General features: G+C 43.4%; 2 protein-coding genes across 4 annotated transcripts in view; one reads left to right on the forward strand and one right to left on the reverse strand.

Moving 5' to 3' along the window:
- Window positions 1–18: 18 nt before the first annotated feature.
- aasdh (aminoadipate-semialdehyde dehydrogenase) lies at window positions 19–6,943 on the forward strand. Its single transcript, XM_014169022.3, has 13 exons — window positions 19–452; window positions 737–857; window positions 976–1,244; window positions 1,378–1,570; window positions 1,658–1,899; window positions 2,055–2,334; window positions 2,443–2,719; window positions 2,867–2,985; window positions 3,089–3,968; window positions 4,280–4,443; window positions 4,521–4,646; window positions 5,441–5,572; window positions 5,705–6,943. The coding sequence occupies exons 1-13, from the start codon at window positions 214–216 to the stop codon at window positions 6,095–6,097; spliced, it is 3,435 nt and encodes a 1,144-aa protein (XP_014024497.3). The 5' UTR covers window positions 19–213; the 3' UTR covers window positions 6,098–6,943.
- cracd (capping protein inhibiting regulator of actin dynamics) overlaps window positions 6,209–22,995 on the reverse strand; it is a 29,674-nt gene continuing 12,887 nt past the window's right edge. For 2 of the 3 annotated variants that reach the window (XM_045706506.2, XM_045706505.2), the window contains exons 2-9: window positions 14,265–14,436; window positions 12,017–12,149; window positions 11,703–11,858; window positions 11,297–11,539; window positions 8,819–11,162; window positions 8,462–8,655; window positions 8,160–8,319; window positions 6,209–7,947 (exon numbers count right to left, since the gene is read on the reverse strand). In XM_045706506.2, the coding sequence (XP_045562462.1) occupies window positions 7,787–7,947; window positions 8,160–8,319; window positions 8,462–8,655; window positions 8,819–11,162; window positions 11,297–11,539; window positions 11,703–11,858; window positions 12,017–12,058 (3,300 nt within the window). In that variant the 5' untranslated portion in view covers window positions 12,059–12,149; window positions 14,265–14,436 and the 3' untranslated portion in view covers window positions 6,209–7,786. Of the gene's footprint in view, window positions 7,948–8,159; window positions 8,320–8,461; window positions 8,656–8,818; window positions 11,163–11,296; window positions 11,540–11,702; window positions 11,859–12,016; window positions 12,150–14,264; window positions 14,437–14,896; window positions 15,603–22,995 lie in introns of those variants that run through there. The other variant, XM_045706504.2, reaches the window with a different exon arrangement.

The following is a 22,995-nucleotide window of genomic DNA, read 5'->3' on the forward strand; positions in this document are numbered from 1 at the left end:
ACGAAAATATTTAAACATTTCCCGCAACAAAATACTGAAATATGATTGGATATTTCACTACGTGACACATTTTTTTCTACATGGTGTGATGTCATCTTCATGCGACAAAACATCGACCAGCCAACAACAAAATCAGTAGTTCTGTAAAGTAGCTATGTAACATGAATTTGATAGTGAATGGCCATACTTTAGATTTTCCGTGTTCACCCGGAGATGGCAACGAAAACACTACAAGACATGGTGGTCGCAGCTGCCTCTTTGCATAGTGGCAAAATAGCTGTCACATTTGACAAGGGGATAACAGAAGGAGGTCCTATGTTGCTTTATTACCACGAACTTGTTGCTCTTGGAAATGAATTAACACTTTTTCTACAGATACAGTGTGTGCAAAATACAAGAGCAATTGCATTATATTGTCAGCCAGATATCAACCTTCCTGTGTGGATTCTGGGGTAAGTTTATTATTAGAAATCAAAGCAATTGTCTATTTCTACAATAGATGATCTGGACCATCCACCAGCACCATCCAATTAGCCCAAATTAGACCCATCTCTATGGCAAGATATTATTCACTGCTCTCTTTTTAATGGTGTGCAGATAGCTAATGTCTCTCAATGGGGGTTGATCCATTTGATCAGTTGTTGCATACCATAGATTAGTATTACCCAAGTCTACTGTAAGTTCTAGGCTTGGACTACTGTAAACACAGCTCTCAAGGGGATCCTCTGTCTATCAGCATCCTCCAGTTACCTGCTGCGTATGTACCACTGGACCCAGATGCCCCAGCACTCTTGTCTGCCCGTGTCATGAAGCAGTGTGGGCTGAAGTACTGTGTTCTACAGAGTGACCTGTTGCAGGTAAGAGTGGACTTCACAGAGCATTATGAGAGTGGCTTATATTATAACTGTGGCTTAAAATGATGATTACTTGCTGACAGGTTTCACCTTCTGACTATTTGACTCTATCTTTCTCTAGCAATTCCAGATGGCATTTTCCAACCTCATGTCTATAGAGGTGTGTGCAGTGTGGTCTGCTCACAACCTAACCCTCGTACTAGTACAGCACAGACCAACTGCAGCCTGTAAAGAGGAGCCGAATGCTGACCTTTTTACTCCTGCTGCAGTTCCAGAGAGTGCCAGCCAGGGGGCACTGGCATATATATTACACACATCTGGAACCACAGGGCTTCCCAAGACCGTGAGGGTACCACACAAGTGTATAGTGCCCAATATACTGCACCTCCGGTATGTCCCTTTGGTTGGATTGGTGTAATGCATGTATTCCTGTATATCAATGTCCAGATCACTGGTTGTATTGAAGGTTAAGAATTTCATTAAACGTTGTTTGTTAAACAGCATTCTGTCTTTATCTCTTCAGATCTCTGTTTCAGATGACACCAGATGATGTGGTGTTCCTGGCCTCTCCCCTGACTTTTGACCCTTCAGCGGTGGAGATATTTTTGGCGTTGACGTCAGGGGCACGTCTCCTCATCGTCCCCACTGCGATTAAGAGAATGCCCAACAGACTGGCTCAGGTGCTGTTTAAGAAACACAAGACGACCGTCTTACAGGTAACTATGACAGTGGGGTGAGAGTAACTTATCAAGACTTTTGTTGCTTTTTGTTGTTGCATGTGCTACATTTGTGTCTCCCCCCAGGTGACTCCCACTCTGCTTGGGCGTTTTGGAAGGCGTGTCCTACAGGAAGAGGTCCTCTCTGCTGGCTCTTCTCTGCGTGTGTTAGCCCTAGGGGGCGAGGCCTGTCCCTCCCTAGCCCTGCTCCGTAGCTGGAGGCAGCAGGGGAACTGCACTCACATCTACAACATCTATGGCATCACTGAGGTTTCCTGCTGGGCCTGCTGCTACCACTTACCAGAGAGCCTCCTGCAGTCTACTGACGTGTGAGTGACCACTGAACCCTAAAACCCTGATTATGGCATCCATCTGCTACCTAAACCAGCACCTCATTTTATGAACCTTTTATCCAATTCTCTGCACCCTGGACATATAAATGATTTGACTCTAATGTTGTTTACCCGGGATGGATATGTCACAGGACTGAATCCTCTGTGCCGCTGGGTCCTCCTCTGATAGAGACCACCGTGGAGCTAAGAGATGAGGATGGCTGCGTCATCACTCAGGGGGAAGGACAGGTGTTTGTAGGTGGGATGGACAGGGTGTGCCTTCTAGATGACGAGGTGACTGTTGCTCCTGGTACAATGCGGTCGACAGGAGACTGGGTGCAGATTAGAGACACACATCTCTACTACCTCGGGAGGCGGGACCGACTGGTCAAACGCCATGGACAGCGGCTGCATCTGGACACCTTACAGCAAGTCAGTACCATTTCAGACAGCATGTCATATCAGGCACATATCACCAGTTTTCCTGTGGTATCCCCACCTCCAGTCATTGATCTTTCAATCCTCCATATCCCCCTTCAGGTTGTAATGAGTCTACCCCAGGTGGAGGCATGTGCTGTGGGTCTGTATGAGGGGTCTCGGCTGGTGGCCTTTGTCGTAGCCTGCTCTACGTCTGGAGAACAAAAGGCAACCCATACCTCCTCCCCTGTAGAGCACCAAGTAGAGCATCGTGAAGAGACTGCCCCCTCCACTAGAGGCCTACAGAAGACCATCCTCCACAGGTTGTCTCAGCTCCTACCCAGTCACAGTGTTCCAGACACACTAGTCCTGGTCCCGGCCCTACCACTGTCCTCACATGGTGAGTGACACTGTCCTCTGTAGCTGAGCATCGCTAGACTCTACTGTAAATGGAGCATTCTAAAACATTTTCTATCAGGGTTTTACCATTCATTTTTGACCATGGCAGTGTCTGGAGTCTGGTGTAAATGAAATGGTGTTTCTTCAGGGAAAGTGTCTATGGGTGAACTTATGAAGATCTACCAGAGACAGAGAGCAGGTTCAGAGTCCCATAGTGCACTGGGGGACACGGAGACACTGAGAGCGAGACTCCAGTCTCTGTGGAGGGTACAGACAAGCCATTACGTTGTTTTATTATTGTCACATACAAGTCAGTATCCCCTTTACATCAAGAGTTACATATTTGTACCTGTATATTTGTGTGTGTCAGGAGACTTTAGGTCTAACGGAGGATGAAGCCATCCAGGAGGACTCCAACTTCCTGTTTAGTGGAGGCGATTCCCTGCAGGCCCTGCGTCTCTGTGATGACATCACCAAGGCCGTAGGAGTGACCTCATCAGGGCTTCTGGAGGTTATCCTAGACGGATCCTTCTCAGAAATACTGCGCCATGTTGCCACAGCAACACTGACTTTCCCATCTGAGCACAGCCGGACATCCCATCCTGTGGCCGTGAAACGCCCAGCAGACCCTGTCTCCTCAGCACAGCCCAAGAGACAGCATACAGACCCCTACTCTACAACAGCTGCAGAATGGCCTCTGGGAGTTGTAGTTTCTTCTTTGAAGAAGGCTGTAAGATGTACAGTGGTAAGGAGAGCAGGGGAGGTTGTAGAGATGGGTCAGTCAGACTCTTTGAGGACCAATGAAAACTCCTACTCAGACTCAGAGGGACCGATCAAAAGAACAAGAAATACACAGGAAAAAGGAGCCAATGAGAGTACAGAATCCCACCACTCCCAGACATTTGGATCCAATAAGTGGACAGAACGCAACCATTCCCAGGCTGTGGAAACCAATGATCCCAGTGCTAGCAGTGTTACCCCTCCCCTCAGAGTGGCTGGTGGTCTGGGGCTGGGGGTGAGCTGGGAGTCAGACACAGGGAGGTGTGTAGACGCCTCGCCAGTCCTGCTGATCCAGAGAGGAGCGGACGGGGCCTCAGGAGGCACCAGGGCCACAGTGTTCATTGGCTCCCATTCCCACAGGATGCAGGCCCTGGACCTGACCACCGGGGGTCTGCTGTGGGAGAGGGTTTTAGGGGACAGGATCGAGTCCTCTTCTGCTGTGTCCCGATGTGGAAGACTCGTCGTGGTTGGTCAGTATCCACATAAAGCATCTGTTTTTTGGTTATGATAAATTGTTTAGTCTATTCTACAGTGTTTATTTGGGAGCGGAAGGTAGCCTAGTAGTTAGAGCGTTGGACTAGTAACCAAAAGGTTGCTGGATCGAATCCCTGAGCTGACAAGGGAAAAATCTGTCATTCTGCCCCTGAACAAGGCAGTTAACCCACTGTTCCCAGGTAGGCCGTCATTGTAAATAAGAATTTGTTCTTAACTGACTTGCCTAGTTAAATAAAGGTTAAAAATAAGTAAATATTGAGGGTCTATGTTGTGTGTTTGTTCTCAGGGTGCTATGATGGTGGTGTGTATTTCCTGTGTGTGGAGTCTGGGGAGACACAGTGGGTGTTTGAGACTGGAGACGCAGTGAAGAGCTGTCCAACTGTGGATCCTCTCACAGGCCTAGTGATGGTGGGGTCACATGATGGCCACGTCTATGCCCTCAACCCACAGGTATGTGCATACCTTTCTTTCTAGTCTAAATCTCGCATCACATGCTCAATAGTTATGTGTTTTTGTGTGTATTCTAGGTTCAGCAGTGTGTTTGGAAGCACCACTGTGGGTGTGGGGCGGTGTTCTCCTCACCCTGTCTCCACCCCTCTCTCAGGCAGCTGTATGTAGCCACCCTCGGAGGACACCTCCTCTGTCTCAATCCTGTGAGTGTCCATGCTTCCTTGCCTGCACAAATCACACTTAGTAGTACCGTAATTTCCGGACTATTGAGCGCACCTGAATATAAGCCGCACCCACTGAATTTAAAAAAAGTATTATTTTGAACATAAATAAGCCGCACATGTCTATAAGCCGCAGGTGCCTACCGGTACATTGAAACAAATGAACTTTACACAGGCTTTAACGACACACGGCTTGTAACAAAAATAAATAGGCTTTAACGAAACACGGCTTGTAACAAAAAATAAAAAATTAGCAGTAAACAGTAGCCTACCAAGAAAGTCATTGCTCCAGACCAAGCTCCCGTGCAGCAGCTCTATTTCCTTTTCCAACAGCCTGATCAATCGCCTTCAACTTGAAAGCTGCATCATATGCATTTCTCCGTGTCTTTGCCATGATGAGGGTGACAAAATGACTACCGTAATCAGAATGATGGGAAGTTTGAGCGCGCTTGATTTAATCTAAACAGTAAACAAAAAAAGTTGTTAGACCTTAACCCGTTCCGCAATTTCATTGGTCTATTGAAACCTTCATGCCGCCAAAAAACTGAGCACGTCACAGAATGTGTTTTTTAAATTTATTTATTTTTTATTTGAAAGCGGGGCAAATCCATATATTAGCCGCGTCATTGTTTAAGCCACGAGGTTCAAAGCCTGGAAAAAAAAGTAGCGGCTTATAGTCCGGAAATTACGGTAATACACTTGTTAACTGACATGGCTCAGAAGCACTAGCACTGTTTGAGTGAGGACAACCGACTGACTCAATGTTCTTCTGTTAGGACACTGGTACTGTCCTGTGGACATATTCCAGGAAGACTCCATTCTTCTCCTCACCAAGTTGCTCCTCAGGTCACATCATCATCGGCTCTGTGGATGGAAACATCTGCTGCTTCAGCCACACAGGGGAAATGGTGAGAGGAAGAACTGGCACTAAGATAATGGCCGTTTTAGTGTCTTTATCATCTTCATTTTCACCAAGTAACCATTGACCCATATTTCTCACTGAAGTGTTTCATTTGTGTTAATGCTTTGTGTTTTCGCAGGTCTGGCAGTATGTGACCAATGGACCGGTCTTCTCATCCCCCTGCATCACACCAGACAAGCAGAGGGTTGTGTGTGGGTCACATGACGGGTGTGTGTACTGTCTGAACTGTACTGACGGCTCATTGGTGTGGCGCTATCAGACCCCCAGCAGGGTGTACTCCAGCCCCTGTGTGTTTGAGGGGTCAGCCTGGGGTAAGGAGGGTACATTGGTAGGCCTGGCCTCTACAGACGGGACCCTGTGCGTTCTGGATGGAGAGGACGGGACCTTGAGAGCATCTCTCTCTCTGCTCGGGGAGCTGTTCTCCTCTCCTGTGGTGTGGGAGCGCTCCCTGGTGGTGGGATGTCGCAATGACTTTGTGTATTGTGTGGTGCCGACAGGGGAGCTCAAATAGATTCCTGAGATGATATTGTGTTTTTGTACCCTCTTATAATATTAAAGAATAACATAGGAAACAAATGTGTTGACACTCATTTGAAGGAGGAATATGATTTGAAGCTTTGAGTTCAGACATCAGTATTTAATTTACATAATTCATAACATTTGCATCACTTTAAGATGTTCTCATGAATACCTTTTAAGTCAGACAAAAAAAGTGCAAAAATTATCAAACAATATGTTGTTACATACAACACTGTGTACACTACACTATTGCACACAATTAAAGTTAAACCAAAATGCCAAAGTGACTGAGCCTTGGGGTCCTCTTTTTGACCAACGTTCTGGTAAATCCGCCTCTAACAACACACATACAGGTCTTTACATTGAGTAGTGAGAGCAAGGTAGTGATGGGAGAAATAGCCATAGGATGTCTGTCATCAACAGACAGCCCAGCAGATGTTCTCATAGCAAGGCTGGCTGGTTCACATGACATTGAGGAAAATGAACAGGATGTGATATAGCTTTAAGCTTATCCCATGATGGGATTCACAGAATGTGACTTTCCAAATGCAGGAGGAGAAAAGGCCTTATTATAGGTCAACACATTAGCGGAGACTCGAGCACACAGGGGATATGACAGGAGAATGTATGTTACAGCAGGTAGGTTGTCTCTTTCCATAGCAAAGCAAAATACAGGACACAATTAGAGTGGTAAGAACATTGTGCAATTCACAACCGCCTGACACCTGGTCTTTAATGATGTGTTTCAGTACAGTCGACATTTGATTATGACAGATTTAGTGTTATCTTACAAACCGGTGAGATTCAAACAACTCTGTCATGGCAATGTTTTTTTTTTTTTTTTTTTTACAATATAGCATCTTTGACAGCTGTCACAGTCATCACGGACACAGTGAGAATAGTTCTATACTAAGTACTGCTTTTGAATACATGTAAAAAAGAAACAAAAAGAAGCTTATTCTGTACATTGCAGACAAGGCTCAGAGATGACAAATATATTGTTTCAACATTGTTAAAACCAGTGCTTGAAGTAAACCCCACGAGATAAGGAAATGTTTTTATTTTAGGTGATCATCTGTCATGTTGGATTATTGGCTACTTGTAGCCCTTAAAACACTGTTTCCAAAGTACCCTTGAATGAAGAATCTATATCCTTTTTCAGACCTGTCAAGACACATCTTTCCAATACATCAGCATTTTTATCTTGTATTATGTTTAGTGCATGATCTATTTACAGCTGTGGAGCTTTGATTGGCTACTGAAGGGAAGGAAGGGTTGGGATTGGCTATTGCAATGGCCAGCAGTGGCCATGATTGGCTGCTGTAGGATCTTTTGACTTGTTGGAAGATATTATATAGTTGATAGTATACAGCCAGGTAATCTTGAAAAAAGAATTGAGTTTGTGTTCGTGTAAGAGCATGCTTGAACTGAGTGTTCATGTTTGTAAATGTGTGATTGTATTTATATTATGAATGTGAAACACACTTTTGACATAATCATACAAGTGCATGGTTATTGTGGCATGGGAGGAGAATGACTTGGTCTGGGGGCTGAGGTTAGAATGCAGGGTCAGGTGCAGACCAGAGAGGAGAGGTCAGAGGATGGTTTGGGACAGGGGTCATAGTTCATGGGCAGTGTGTGTGTGTACAGTACTGATGCAGTGTAGAGGTTAGAGAGTAGGTTATTTGATGATCTGAGGGCAGTCACTCCAGGCTTTAGCCTTGCGCTTGGCCAGAGCCAGCCAGGCCGGCTCAGTAGACACCTGGGGAGAGTCAGTGGATGGGAAGCGCTTGGTCAACTCCTTCACTGCAGGGGGCGATGGAGTGGGGTCTGCAATCTCAACTGGAACACAAGACCCAGAGAGAAAGGGTTATAATGCACGCCGAGGACGCCATAAAAGTCTAGTAACCCATGCAATTTATACAACAGATGGGTTTGATTATGATGATCCAGATGTAATAGAATCATGTTTCATATGTGAGATATCCTAACTGTCTGATCTGATCTTGGGAAAGTGTGATGTCAAACACTTGTGAATATGCAAGGTTACTTACCTGTGACAGAGCTGGGCAGGGTGTTGGCTTTCTTCAGGAGGTCCCGGCGCTCCAAGCGGCCCAGGAGGGTGTCTGGTCTCTTGGCTTCCTCCGGTGTCTGTGGTTTGGGAGGGTTGGTGTTTCTACTCCCCTTACCCTCCATAGGACTAAGCAACACATCCTATGAAACACAGTTACCTTTCAGCTGTGCTCTCCTACTGTTATTAGTACAGGTGACTACTGAGAACATGCATGTCTTTCTCTACATAAGCATATGTGTGTGTATGTACGGCATTCGTGTATGTTAAAGTGCAGTAACATACGCTGTCTTTGTCCTTGGTTTGTTTCTCAGACAGTTTGGCCTCTCTGTGGCTGCGGCGTTCGTCTCGGCTCTGCTGCTGCTCCCTGAAGCCTTTCTGTTTCTGCAGCGCTAGCGTGATCCACAGAGGCCCTGACTCCTTGTCCTGGACCCGCGTACTGTCCAATGAGTGCCTGCTCTGCAGTGATGGCTTTCCCTCTGTAAGGGGCGAGACGAGACAACTATCATATGCTGGGACATTCACACAAAATTACTCAAGTAATTAAAATGCAGGAGTGACATTCCTACTCGCTTAAAAAATTCATCCATCAAATCTCTGTCTTGGACTAGCAGCACAGGCGCTTCCGAAGGTGACACTGACCTCTCCTGATGAGCTCCGTCTTCCTGTCAGCCTTCTCCCTCCAGGGGATACTGATGGAGGGGAAGAAGGACCTCTTCTCCTTGGGCTCCTCCTCCCCCTGGCCCTGGCTCTGTCCCTGGCCGTTCCTGTGGAGCTGGGCCACAGCTGAGGTCTCCTCCCTCCTCCTCTCACCTCGCTCCTCATGGCCAGCTGAATCAGCCTCCACCCAGCTCCTCTGGACCACTGTGTCACTGGAACTCTCTCTGCCCACTTTGGGGAGTGGAGAGGGGGGAGGGGTTGCAGGTTTAGGGGATGTGCTGGGTCTCTGGTAAAGTGAGGGTTTGGACGGAAGCTTCTCCCCCTCGCTGTGCATGGAAGGGGTGGGAGACTTGCCTGCTTTGGCCCGGGGCTCTGGAAGAGATACAATCACATGTCCAGGCTTGACCCCAGCAATGCTCTCTCTGAGTGGAGACGCAGGGCTGGAGCTATTAGAGAATACTGAGGCGTCAGAGTCGCGGTCAATGGGGGTCAGAGGTGAGGGGACCCCGTCGAAGCTGTCGCCGGCACTGTACCTCTTCTTCCTCTTGTCTGTCGACTGATCACTGTGGAAGCGGAGGGAGTAGTTGGTCCTCCTCAGCTTGATCCCAAACGGAGACGGCTGGCCCTTCTCCTCCCCCTCCTCCCGGCCATCAGAGTCCTCTGATTCTCCTCCCAGGCTCCCAGTATCTGTCTCAGAGCCCTTGGGTCTGGGTGAGGCCTGGGAAGAGCTGGGGACTATGAAAGACGGGAGGTCTTTGGCAAACATGCACTCCCCTGTTCCGTCTGCAATCCGGACAGTCTTACCGCCCCGGCTCTGGGTCTTGCTGTCTGGGGCTGGTGAAGCTGCAGGGGGAACAGAGGCACCGGAGGAGGTGTCGGAGACGGCAGACGCTGGCCTTCCTCCTTCCTTCTCTTCCTGACTCAACACCTCAGAGTTCCTGTTTGAGTCGGCAAACTTCTTCCTGGCCGGGGTGATGGAGAACTTGGCGCTGGCGGACATGGTCTTCCTGAGGTTGCTATGGAGGAACGGACTCTGGTCCTCACTGCTGGGTCGGCTCTGGCTCTGGTGGTCTGGGTATTCCTCATACTTCCCCTCCCCCGCCCCCTTGAATATCTTGGAGCGGATACTGGCCCACTCTGCAAGGACGGCTGCACTGGACTGGTCTGTGGACTCGCTGAGGGATTTGGTTTTCCCAGACTTGCGGTCTGGTGATGTCTTGCTCTTGGTTGGCGGTGGGGTGCCCATGGCAGCTTTCTTTTCATCTGCCAGACCCAGGAGAGACTTACAAGCGGTTTCTTTGATATGGTCCAGGTTGACAGCAGTCCCACAGAGCTGGGCACCCGTCACCAGGATGGCTGTGTGGGGGACATACTGAGAGGACGGGAGGGTTGGGGAGTCAGCTCCTCCAGGGGATGAGGCCTTGGCTCCCTCTTTGTGTTCAGCCACAGCGCCCCCCTGCTGGCTGGAGGCTGGCGTAACAGGCGTCAGGTTGACCTTCTGGAACAGGATTTGCTTCTCCCCAGAGGACACTTTGAAGGTGAACGGCCTCTGTCTCTCCTCCATCTCTCTCCAGCGCACCTCCTCCGCCCTCCTCTTCCTTTCAGGGTCAGAGCTGCTCGCAGCCACTTCTGCACACAGTCTCTTCTCCTCCTCCTCCTCTGCAAGCAGTTTTCTCTTTTCTTCCACCTGCTTTTTCTTCCTTTCCTCCTCTTCTTCTGCCTCTTTCAGTCTCTTTTCCTCCTCTACACAGAGACGCTCTGCCTCCAGTTCGCGCTGCTTCCTCTCCTCTTCCTCTTTCCTCATTCTTTCCTCTTCCTCTTTCCTCCTTTTCTCTTCCTCCAGTGTCCTCTGCTCCTCCTCTCGCTGCATAAGCTCCAATTCCTCCCTCATCCTTCTCTCTTCTTCTCTCTGTATCCTCTCTTCTTCCTCTCTAATTCTCATCACCTCCAGTTCTCTCTGTCTCCTTTCTTCTTCCTCCCTAATCCTCCTTTCCTCTTCTTCTTTCATCCTCCTCTCCATCTCCTCTCCCTGCCTCCTTTCCTCCTCCTCTTTACGTATAAGTTCCTCCTCTTGTTGGCGACAACTCTCCTCCTCTAACTCACGCAGCCTCCACTCCTCTGCTTTCTTCTTCCTATCCTCTTCTTCCTCTCTGTGCCTTTGTTCTGCCTGCTCTCGCTTCCTCCTGGACTCCTGTCTCTCGTCCTCCTGCAGTTTCTGCTTCTTGGTTTTCTCTGGGGGTGTCTCTTCCTCAGCGGTTCTGTATTGGACGTCGGCTGCATCTGTTTCCTCCTGCAGTATGCCAGGGATATCCACCTCTTGCAAATCCTGGAAAAAAGTATGTATTTTGATTTCTAATGTTGAGCTCCATCTCACTCTATTCCATCTATATGACAATTCTATGCATGCAGATTCATACCAAAGAAAGACCACCAACTGTAAGGAACCTGACCCCCTCTCACCTGTGTGAAACGGCGGTGCTTGCGGGAGATCCTCTGGTTTTTGGGTTTGACAGACAGTTTATGCTTGGCAGCGGTGTTGTCCAGTCTAGGGACAGACTGTGGGACTCCGTCCAGGTCGATGGACTCAATGGTACCGGTGGCTGGAAGAACTCGTTTGGACCTAGGAGATTTCACTGGAGTACTGGGAGTCCCGGTCTGGGCAGCTCCATGGCTCTGGCTGGGCCCTTGGCTCTGGCTGGCCCCCTGGTTGTCATGGAAACAATACATTGTCAATCTCTTCCTATATTTCCAACACGAATTCTTTAGGTTACTACTGTTGCATTATAAGCTAACAGTGAACCAAAGATTATGCAATTATTATGTATAACAATAGTGCCCAGTCTGCCATTAATAATCCTGCCTTTACCTTTGTCTCTGTGTCCACTGGCTCAGCTTCCACCTGGGCTAAGACCTTCAGGGGGCTCCTGGGCACCTCCTCTTCATCTGAGCTGCCCTCGTCTCCCTCACTCTTCCTCAGAGAGGGGGGCCTCTGGCCAAACTTGATATTCTGTGCTATCTGCCTCTGCTCATTCAACACGCACACATTTTGGGTTTGGTGTTAGACATTGACGAGAGCAGTAACGTTAAAGTGTCTGTTAGAGTGTAATTGATTGTTACCTGACTGTGAACATACATCTGACTGTGTGTGTGTGTGCGTGCATGTGTGTATTTAAGTCCCACCTGCAGGTTCCTGACTTTATCGGAGACGTTTTCCTGGGACATGGTATGTTCTGGACTGGGCTCCTGTACTGCTTCCTCTGGGATAAACACACTGTCGTGGGAGAGGGCTCGGGACCCAATGGGATTCAGCTCCCTGCAAAGACAAAACGGACGTTACAGTTCTAGTATGTTACTACAGTCAGTCATTCATTTCTGACAGGGTGTAGTGTCCCTCACTCCATAAATGAAAAGCTAAGAGTCAGTCAAGCAGATTACAGACCACATTTCAACTGATCCGCACCCCTTTCTCACCAGACCGTGAGATTTAATCGACTCTGCTGACACGAAAATAGATGACCAGATCCATTGCAATCGAGAAGCCACATGGTAATACAGTGTCTTCAGAAAGTATACATACCCCTTGATCTATTCCACATTTTGTTGTGTTACAGACTGAATTCAAAATGAATGTTAAAAAAAAATCGAACCAATCTACATACAATACCACATAATGACAAAGGGAAAACATGTTTTTATACATTTTTGCTACTTTATTGAAAATGAAATAGAGAAATATCTCATTTAGATACATAAGTATTCACACCCCTGACCCAATACTTTGTAGAAGCTCCTTTGGCAGCGATTACAGCTGAGTCTTTCTGGGAAAGTCTAAGAGTTTTGCACACCTGGATTTTACAATATTTGCACATTATTATTAAACAAATATTCTTCAAGCTCTATCGAGTTGGTTGTTGATCATTGCTAAACAGCCATTTTCAAGTCTTGCCATAGATTTTCAAGCTGATTTAAGTCAAAACTGTAACTAGGCCATTCAGTCAGGACATTCAATATCATCTTAGTAAGCAACTCCAGTGTATATTTGACCTTGTGTTTTACGTTATTGTCCTGCTGAAAGGTGAATTTGTCTCCCAGTGTCTGTTGGAAAGCAGACTGAACTAGGTTTTCCTCTAGGATTTTGCCTGTGCTTAATTCAATTCCATTTATTTTACTCTTAAAAAAAACTCCCAAGTCCTTTCCGATGACAAGCAAACCCATAACATAATGCAGCCACCACCATGCTGGAAAATATGAAGAGTGGTACTCAGTGATGTGCTGTGATGGATTCGCCCTAAACATAACGCTTTGTATTCAGAACATGAAATTAATTTATTTGCCACATTTCTTGCAGTTTTACAAACAGTAATCACAGGATGCATGTTTAGGAATATTTGTATTCTGTATAGGCTTCCTTCTTTTCACTCTGTCATTTAGGTTAGTATTGTGGAGTAACTACAATGTTGTTGAGCCATCCTCAATTTTCTCCTATCACAGCCATTAAACCCGGTTTCCTTCCTCTCCGGCAACTGAGTTAGGAAGGACACCTGTATCTTTCTAGTGACTGGGTGTATTGATACACCATCCAAAGTGTGATTAATAACTTCAGCATGCTCAAAGGAATATTCAATGTCTGCTTCTTTTAATTTATTACCCATCTACCAATACGTGCCCTTCTTTGCGAGGCATTGTATAACCTCCCTGGTCTTTGTGGTTGAATCTGTGTTTGAAATGCACTGCTCGACTGAGGAATATTACAGATAATTGTATGTGTTGGGTACAGAGATGAGGTAGTCATTCAAAAATCATGTGAAACAATATTATTGCACACTATTATTGAGTCCATGCAACTTATTATGTGAGTTGTTAAGCACATTTTTACTCCTGAACTTATTTAGGCTTGCCATAACAAAAGTTGAAGACTCGACTCAAAACATTTCATTTTTTCATTTTGAATTAATTAGTAAACATTTCTGAAAACATAATTCCACTTTGACATTATGGGTTATTGTGTGTAGGCCAGTGACACAAAATCACAATTTAATTAATTTTACATTCAGGCTGTAAAACAACAAAATGTTGAAAAAGTATAGGGGTGTAAATACTTTCTGAAGGCACTGTGTATATGTGGGATATAAGTTGGGTCTTAGTGGGAATAGTATCATAGGCTTTCTCTGTGGTCTGGGTAAGTGTGTCTTACTGAAAGGGATTAAAGACATAATGTGCTCAAGGCCATGCAGACTAAATTATTGATAAGACCTGTGTTTAGAGTTTGTTTCATTTTGAGGTGGTGGCCTGTACAAGCAATAAGGGGAAAACTGCAATAGCGGTACAACTCAACTCTTTATGACAACATTATGAGCAATGTATAAATGCAATCTCGACTGCTGGAGTATTTCACATATCAAACAGAAAGCATAAATGTCCTGGTTACCTCAGATGTTGATTGGTCGCCTCATCATCGGAGACGACTCCGTTGCACACTTCCCCTGTGGAGAAGCTAGCCTTCAGCTCTACTGCATCAAAGCCCCTCTCCGCTGCCTCCCTCTTCTTCCTCCTCCCAAACAGTCGTCGGAACGGCTGGAATTTGCCCTGCCGTCGCCTCTCTGCAGGCAGAAAGAGAAATTATAACCAAAGCTACTAGCCACACACTATCAGCTTATCTCTCTTTATATCACACCCATGGACATGTTTGATTACATATAAATGTGTGGTGCCGGAGTGTGTAATTTACACAAGGTGTGTGAACAGATACAAAATAACTCCACAGCAGATGAAGTGAAGAGAAAACCTTGGCTCGGTTGATAATACTTACCTTCAACAACAATACATTTACGTGAACTCCTATCTGAAAGCCTATGTACAGTAGTAGTACTACTACTCAGAAGGACATGGTCGAGAACCAACATTCTGATCACATAATTCTGTCCTGACTGGACCTTTGGGAGTCACTCAGTAAATCACTCACTCTGACTGACTGACTCTGTCCTTCCCATACCCAAACATATACTGTAATCCGTATGTCTACATATAGTATCACAACATGTGTTTCACTTGAATACTCACACTCTTTGGATAATGTAGAGACACAGGTGTGGAGCACTTCTTTGGTTATAGTTAATCCATGAGGTGATCTTTGATCATGGGATGAAATACTATAAAACAGAAATACTATAAAACAAAATGGCTGTTGTAGCCTCAACAGTGCTATTCTTGCTATGCATAAGCCGTAAACAATAACGTTTTTATTTTTAATTTTCCACTCCATGAGAGTACCTTGATTCCTTCTGGAAGTTTGGTTGCACAAAGGCTTTTTTCTGCATTGTTTACTATCCAGCATCAACTTATTTTTGTTCTATGGACAGTTAAAAATACACTTTTTCCAAAGCGACTTTAGGCAGTTTGTAGTCTCGTGACAGACGACAGTTCAAAAGACTATAATACTGTTCATGTTATCGACACAGCAAGGTGTGCTGTGGACTTTTGAGGCTCTAGGTGGTTGTTACACTAGTGTATATGGGTCATTCTTGGGCTCGGGTAATATTTCAGTCCATCTAACTTTTTATATTATATTTCAAGTATTGGGTAACCAAATTGAAATGTTAAATTTTTTTGTATATTCAGTTGAAGTCGGAAGTTTACATACACTTAGGTTGGAGTCATTAAAACTTGTTTTTCAACCACTCCACAAATTTCTTGTTCACAAACTATAGTTTTGGCATGTTGGTTAGGACATCTACTTAGTAATTTTTTTAAAGTAATTTTTTCCACCAATTGTTAACAGACAGATTATTTCACTTATAATTCACTGTATCACAATTCCAATGGGTCATAAGTTTACATACACTAAGTTGACTTTGCCTTTAAACAGGTTGGAAAATTCCAGAAAATGATGTCATGGCTTTAGAAGCTTCTGATAGGTTAATTGACATCATTTGAGTCAATTGGAGGTGTACCTGTGGATGTATTTCAAGGCCTACCTTCAAACTCAGTGCCTCTTTGCTTGATATCATGGGGGGGGGGGAAATGGTTCATCCTTGGGAGCAATTTCCAAATCTCCTGAAGGTACCACGTTCATCTGTACAAACAATAGTACGCAAGTATAATCACCATGGGACCACGCAGCTGTCATACCGCTCAGGAAGGAGATGCGTTCTGTCTCCTAGATAAATAAATACATGTACTTTGGTGCGAAAAGTGAAAATCATTCCCAGAACAACAGCAAAGGACCTTGTGAAGATGCTGGAGGAATCAGGCACAAAAGTATCTATATCTACAGTAAAACGAGTCCTATATCGACATAACCTGAAAGGCTGCTCAGCAAGGAAGAAGCCACTGCTCCAAAACCGCGATAAAAAAGTCAGACTATGGTTTGCAACTGCACATGGAGACAAAGATTGTACTTTTTGGAGAAATGTCCTCTGGTCTGATGAAACAAAAATAGAACTGTTTGGCCATAATGACCATCGTTACGTTTGGAGGAAAAAGGGGGTGGCTTGCAAGCTGAAGAACACCATCCCAACCGTGAAGCACGGGGGTGGCAGCATCATGTCGTGGGGGTGCTTTGCTGCATGAGGGACTGGTGCACTTCACAAAATAGATAACAATATGTGGTAGGAAAATTATGTGGATATATTGAAGCAACATCTCAAGACATCAGTCAGGAAGTTAAAACTTGGTCGCAAATGGGTCTTCCAAATGGACAATGACCCCAAGCATACTTCCAAAGTTGTGGCAAAATGGCTTAAGGACAACAAAGTCAAGGTATTGGAGTGGCCATCACAAAGCCCTGACCACAATCCCATAGAAATGTGTGGGCAGAAGTGAAAAAGTGTGTGCGAGCAAGGAAGCTTTCAAACCTGAGACAGTTACACCAGCTCCGTTAGGAGGAATGGGCCAAAATTCACCCAACTTATTGTGGGAAGCTTGTGGAAGGCTACCCAAAACGTTTGACCCAAGTTAAACAATTTAAAAGCAATGCTACCAAATACTAATTGAGTGTATGTAAACTTCTGACCCACTGGGAATGTGATGAAAGAAATAAAAGCTGAAATAAATCATTCTCTCTACTATTATTCTGACATTTCACATTCTTAAAATAAAGTGGTGATCCTAACTGACCTAAGACAGGGAATGTTTACTAGGATTAAATGTCAGGAATTGTGAAAAACTGAGTTTAAATGTATTTGGCTAAGGTATATGTAAACATCCGACTTCAACTGTACATTTAAATGTCCAGTATTTTTTTAAATGACACGAAGAATTGTCCCCCAGCCATTTACTTAATTTTTACTTAGGGAATTAATATTTACATTTTAGTCATTTAGCAGATGCTCTTATCCAGAGCGACTTACAGTAGTGAATGCATACATTTCATGCATTTTTTTGTTGTTGTACTGGCCCCCTGTGGGAATCGAACCCACAACCCTGGCGTTGCACACACCATGCTGGCATTGCAAACACCATGCTCTACCAACTGAGCCACAGGGAAACTATTAAAATGTGCACATAATTAATTAACTTTTTCCATTAACGCCAACATATACTACCAGTCAAAAGTTTTAGAACACCTACTCATTCAAGGGTTTTTCTTTATTTTTTACTATTTTCTACATTGTAGAATAATAGTGATGACATCAAAACTATGAAATAACACATATGGAATCATGTAGTAACCAAAAAAGTGTTAAGAATCTTTTGAATATTTTATAATTTGAGATTCTTCAAATAGCCACCCTTTGCCTGGATGACAGCTTTGCACACTCTTGGCATTCTCTCAACCAGGTTGACCTGGAATGCTTTTTGAAGTTCTTGAAATGTTCCATATTGACTGACCTTCATGTCTTAAAGTAATGATGGACTGTCATTTCTCTTTGCTTATTTGAGCTGTTCTTGACATAATATGGACTTGGTCTTTTACCAAATAGGGCTATCTTCTGTATACCACCCCTACCTTGTCACAACACAACTGATTGCCTCAAACACATTAAGAAGGAAAGAAATACCACAAATTAACTTTTAAGAAGGCACACCTGTTAATTGAAATGCATTCCAGGTGACTACCTCATGAAGCTGGTTGAGAGATTGCCAAGAGTGTGCAAAGCTGTCACCAACGCAAAGGGTGGCTATTTGAAGAATCTCAAATATAAAATATATTTTGATTTGTTAAACACTTTTTTGGTTACTACATGATTCCTTATGTGTTATTTCATAGTTTTGATGTCTTCACTATTATTCTACAATGTAGAAAATAGTAAAAATAAATAAAAACCCTGGAAAAAGTATGTGTTCTAAAACCTTTGGCCGCCGCTCTAGATCCTAAATTACTCAAGGATTATAGTGTATACATGTATATATTCTAAGAATCTTTGATTTAACGTTACCCATTGAAACATCTAGGGAATGATGGCACCCACATCAACAGCAGAAAGACAAACGCAGTGTCGAGCATGTCAAAATGCTGACCCAGAAAAAAGGGAACAATACCTTGAGAGAGAGCGTCAGAGATGGAAAAGAAATGTTGAGGCAGGGAAAAAGAAACAGATCAGTGATTTAAGTGAGAGAGACCAGCGTCAGAAGCGTAAACAGTGGAGAACAGCATACAAAAGAAGCAAGGAGGGGAAAGGAGCACTGAGGAACTTGACCACTCCTCCACAAAGTCCAGATCATGTTAAAGAGCAGTCCCCACAGCCAGGATCTTCAAGGTCAGGGCAATGTGGCAATGGTACATGGAACATTTTTGAGTCAAGCCATGGAAAATGGAAAAGGGGCTCCTGATGGTGTGGGAGGAACGTTGAAGAGAACGGCGGACAGGTTGGTGGCTAAGGGCCGTGATATCAGTGATGCACAGGAGCTTTACAAAGCCCTCCGTGAGACAGACACGTCAGTGAAGCTGTTCGATGTTGAACGTCCGATGGAGATGATGTCAAGCCCGATAAAAGCGGTGCCCTCCAACATGAGAATACACCAGGTCATCACCCTTGCTCCTGGTGAACTGATGTCTCATGATGTCAGCTGCCTTTGTTAAAAAAAGAAGGACCTAAACTGTACATGCTTTAACACACACCACTTCAGTTTCAGGCAGAAGGTCCTGGCTGCTCCAGAACAGCCAGCCAATGAGGAAAATCCACAACCTGTGGACGAAATCCAGTGGGGAAATCCAGGTGTTCTTGGGCAGTGGTGTGTAGTGGAATACGATGACCTTTATCCAGGCTTCATCCTCTGCACAGATTAAATGAGTTTATAAGTGAAATGTATGCATCGTGTAGGACCAAAAACATTTTTCTGGCCTTTTGGAGACGACATCCCCTAGTATCAGTTTGATGAAGTCCTTGAGATGATTCCACCCCCGCAGCGTGTGACATCCCGCCACATAGACGTTGAGAGAGATGTGTGGGCCAGACTCTCAGGAAGAAAACCATGAATTAATGAATATGGAGTTCCTGAGAAGAAGGAGTCATGCTGACACTAGTGCTGTAGTTACAGCTGTTCTAGCGTTCTAAATGCCCCTGGAAAATGTTCCTACAGTTTGATGACACGTTGAACTTTTCTGATGAAACCTGTTGAATGTTATTAATTACCCTAATTCCGGATGTGTTTTTATACATTTTTCGATATTTACTGCAGTTTGGTTAATAAAACCCAGATTATTCTAAATATATCTAATGTCCTTATTACATGGTTGCATACAATGAAATGCAATGTTTTGGGGTAAATCTTGGAGGGATTTTGATAGTAAACTACACTAGTTTATATGGAAACCAATGTCTCTTCAACCCTGTTACAGTATTCAACCGTCACCCTAGTCTCAACCCTGTCACATAACAACATTTGGTAAATAAAATGTCAAAGATGAATAAATATGAATGAAATGTTTTCTGAGCTCAGTCTGAAATGTTAAGGACAATCCCAAAAATATTCGATTTATGTTAAAATTCTGAATTGAAAGCATTTTTTTATTTAAATGATGAGCCTGCTGAGACAATGTGTCTATTTCAGGGTTTAATATAGCAAAATTGCGATTTTACATACATTTTATAATAATTGAATTGGTTTGGGGGACACATGAGCATTAGGTAAATGTTGATTTTCTAACAAGTATATTTTAGAATCATTTTCAGACAACTTCCATATTGTCGGTGACGGGGTTGAAGATAAATAGTGTCCATATCAGACAAAACATTTACAATAATAAGTGTACTTAATGCTGTGGGGTGTTCAGAAAATAAAGTTTATTTAAAACAAATATTACCGCAGCCCAAGAATGACCCATATACACCCTTATGTTATCCTAGGGAAATTGTGTTTCTATAGGTAGGGGTGACAGTGAGGACTTGTGAAGAGCAGAAACACTGACTTCCTTACCAATTGAACAGTCACTGCCCAAGCCTGAAGCGGGGTTGTTTCGGACGTATACAGTCCACATTCGAAGGTCCCAAAAGCCAAACGGCAAAATCATTCAATGAAATCCAGCGAAATGGTGCAACAACAAAAATTATGTATTATTCTTACATCTAACAAAAATGATTCTCCAATCAACTTAAGGCATAGACTACTTGACATGAAAATACATAATATGGTCTGTATGGTTAAAAGACTATACCGCTCCCACGTCTTGCTAGGACTCCCGCGCGAAGGCCCAACTTCCTGCCTTTAGCCAATCACTAACACACTTGCCACGGTACAATGAATGGGTAAGAGAGGGAGCCAAAAACGAAGGTACACTAATAACAAAATAATATATCTCAATCAGGTAAGTATAAAACATAAAGGTACGTACCTAATAGTTCATCACATACATTCATATTTCATATACAGTGACTTCGGAAAGTATTCAGAACCCTTGACTTTTTTCACATTTTGTTACGTTACAGCTTTATTCTAAAATTGCCTAAATATATTTGATCCCCCTCATCAATCTACACACAATAGCCCATAATGACAAAGCAAAACAGGTTTTTAGAAATGTTTGCTAATTTATACAAAATAAAAAAAATAACGGACCAAGGCCCTTCTCCCCGATTGCTCAGTTTGGCTCTAGGACAAGTCTTGGTTGTTCCAAACATCTTCCATTTAAGAATGATGGAGGCCACTGTGTTCTTGGGGACCTTCGATGCTGCAGAAATGTTTTGGTACCCTTCCCCAGATCTGTGCCTCGACACAATCCTGTCTCTGACCTCTATGGACAATTCCTTCGACCTCATGGCTTGGTTTTCGCTCTGACATGCACTGTCAACTGTGGGACCTTTATATAAACAGGTGTGTGCCTTTCCAAATCATGTCCAAAAACCGAATCAAGTTGTAGAAACATCTCAAGGATGATCAATGGAAACAGGATGCACCTGAGCTCAATTTCGAGTCTCATAGCAAAGGGTCTGAATACTTATGTAAATAAGGTATTTCTGTTTTTTATTGTTAATAAATGTGCAAACATTTCCAAAAACGTGTTTTTGCTTTGTCGTTATGGGGTATTGTTTGTAGATTGATGAGGATTTAAAAAAAATATATATATATATATAAAAAAAAATTATATATATATATATATATATATATATATATATATATTTTTTTTTATATATATATATATATATATATTGTAGAATAAGATTGTAATGTATCAAAATGTGGAAAAAGGGAAGGGGTCTGAATACTTTCTGAATGCACTGTATTCCAGGCATTTATATATCAATTCCAGTTGTACTTTATCAAAAGCCTTTAAGTCAGCTATGAATACCAGGCCTGGTTTCCCTGATTTTTCATTATGTTCTACTGTTTCCAGTACTTGTCTTACATTACCTCCAATGTATTGTCCATGTAAAAAACCTGTCTGATTAGGATGAATAATATCCGACATTACCTTTTTAATTCTATACGCCATGGAATTTGTCTGAATTTTTGCATCACAACACTGAATTGTAATGGGCCTCCAATTTTTTTTATGGACTGTGTCTTTATATTTACCACTTGGGTCCTGTTTCAGTAGTTATGAAAATCAGACCTTCTTGTTGAGTATCTGATAATCTACCATTTTTATAGGACTGGTTAAAACGGTCCTCTGAGTACATCAAAAAAGGTTTGGTATACCTCAACTGGTATGCCATCTATCCCTGGATTTTTCCCAGACTTAAAGGCTTTATTTAATTGCATCAACATCCTCTGTAGTTTGGCCTTCACATGAGTCTTTCTGTACAGTTGTTAATTTTACATTATTAACAGAAAAAAAATCCATACAATTAACTTCGGTTAGTGAAGATGGAGGAGACTGAAATGAAAACATATGCTTAAAATAATTAGCTTCCTCTTTAAAAAATATTGTTTGATGAATCATGGGTGACTCCATCATTCGTAACAAGTTTCAGTAAATTATTTTTGGTAGCATTTCTATGTTGAAGATTAAAAAATATATATTCTCCCATATTCCATCCAGTTCACTTGTTTTTTTAATGTTGCATTTGATCTTTCTTGAATAAGTTCCTCTATTTCTTTTTGTTTTTTTTCTATAACGTATTCTGTGCCTCTATTGCTATCTATCTGTACTGTTAGTCCTTTTTACTTTGTTAATATGAACTATTTTGACCTAAATTGCTTTTGTTTTAAAGATGAGTATTGAATTGCATGGCCTCTAAAGGCACATTTAAAAGTGTCCCATACAATAAGGGGATCTGCTGTACCTATGTTATGTCGGAAAAAGTCAGTTACAAATTATTCTGTTCTAGTTAAAAACAAGTTATCATCCAATAGGCTTTGATTAAATTTCCAATATCCTCTCCCACATGGAAATTCTGTAAGAGTAATATATATGCCAATTATTTGATGATCCATTAAGACAAGATATTGCAGGTCCACTTAGGCCATGGCCCAGTGAGTCCCAGGAGCCGGGCCGTGGAGGTGGAAACACAAAAGTCTGAGGCTTTTTGGTAAAACACTAGGGTAAATCCTCAGTGGAAATGCAACATTATTAAAGTGTAGGGAGCTCCTAATGGGAACATTGGTGCTCAGCATGCCCACAGAGCATTTTAGATCTGCCAAGTGGTAGAATGCTAGCACACCAGACCAGCTAGTCCCCAAAAAAATAAAAAAATATATGATATCTACAGAATCCCCTGCTATAATATTGACTGATAAAGCTCTACTACAGCGAAGACAGGAAATTATATTGACAGCCA

The sequence above is a fragment of the Salmo salar genome, chromosome 23 (assembly GCF_965601325.2).
Source record: "Salmo salar chromosome 23, fSalSal1, whole genome shotgun sequence".
Lineage (NCBI taxonomy): Eukaryota > Metazoa > Chordata > Actinopteri > Salmoniformes > Salmonidae > Salmo > Salmo salar.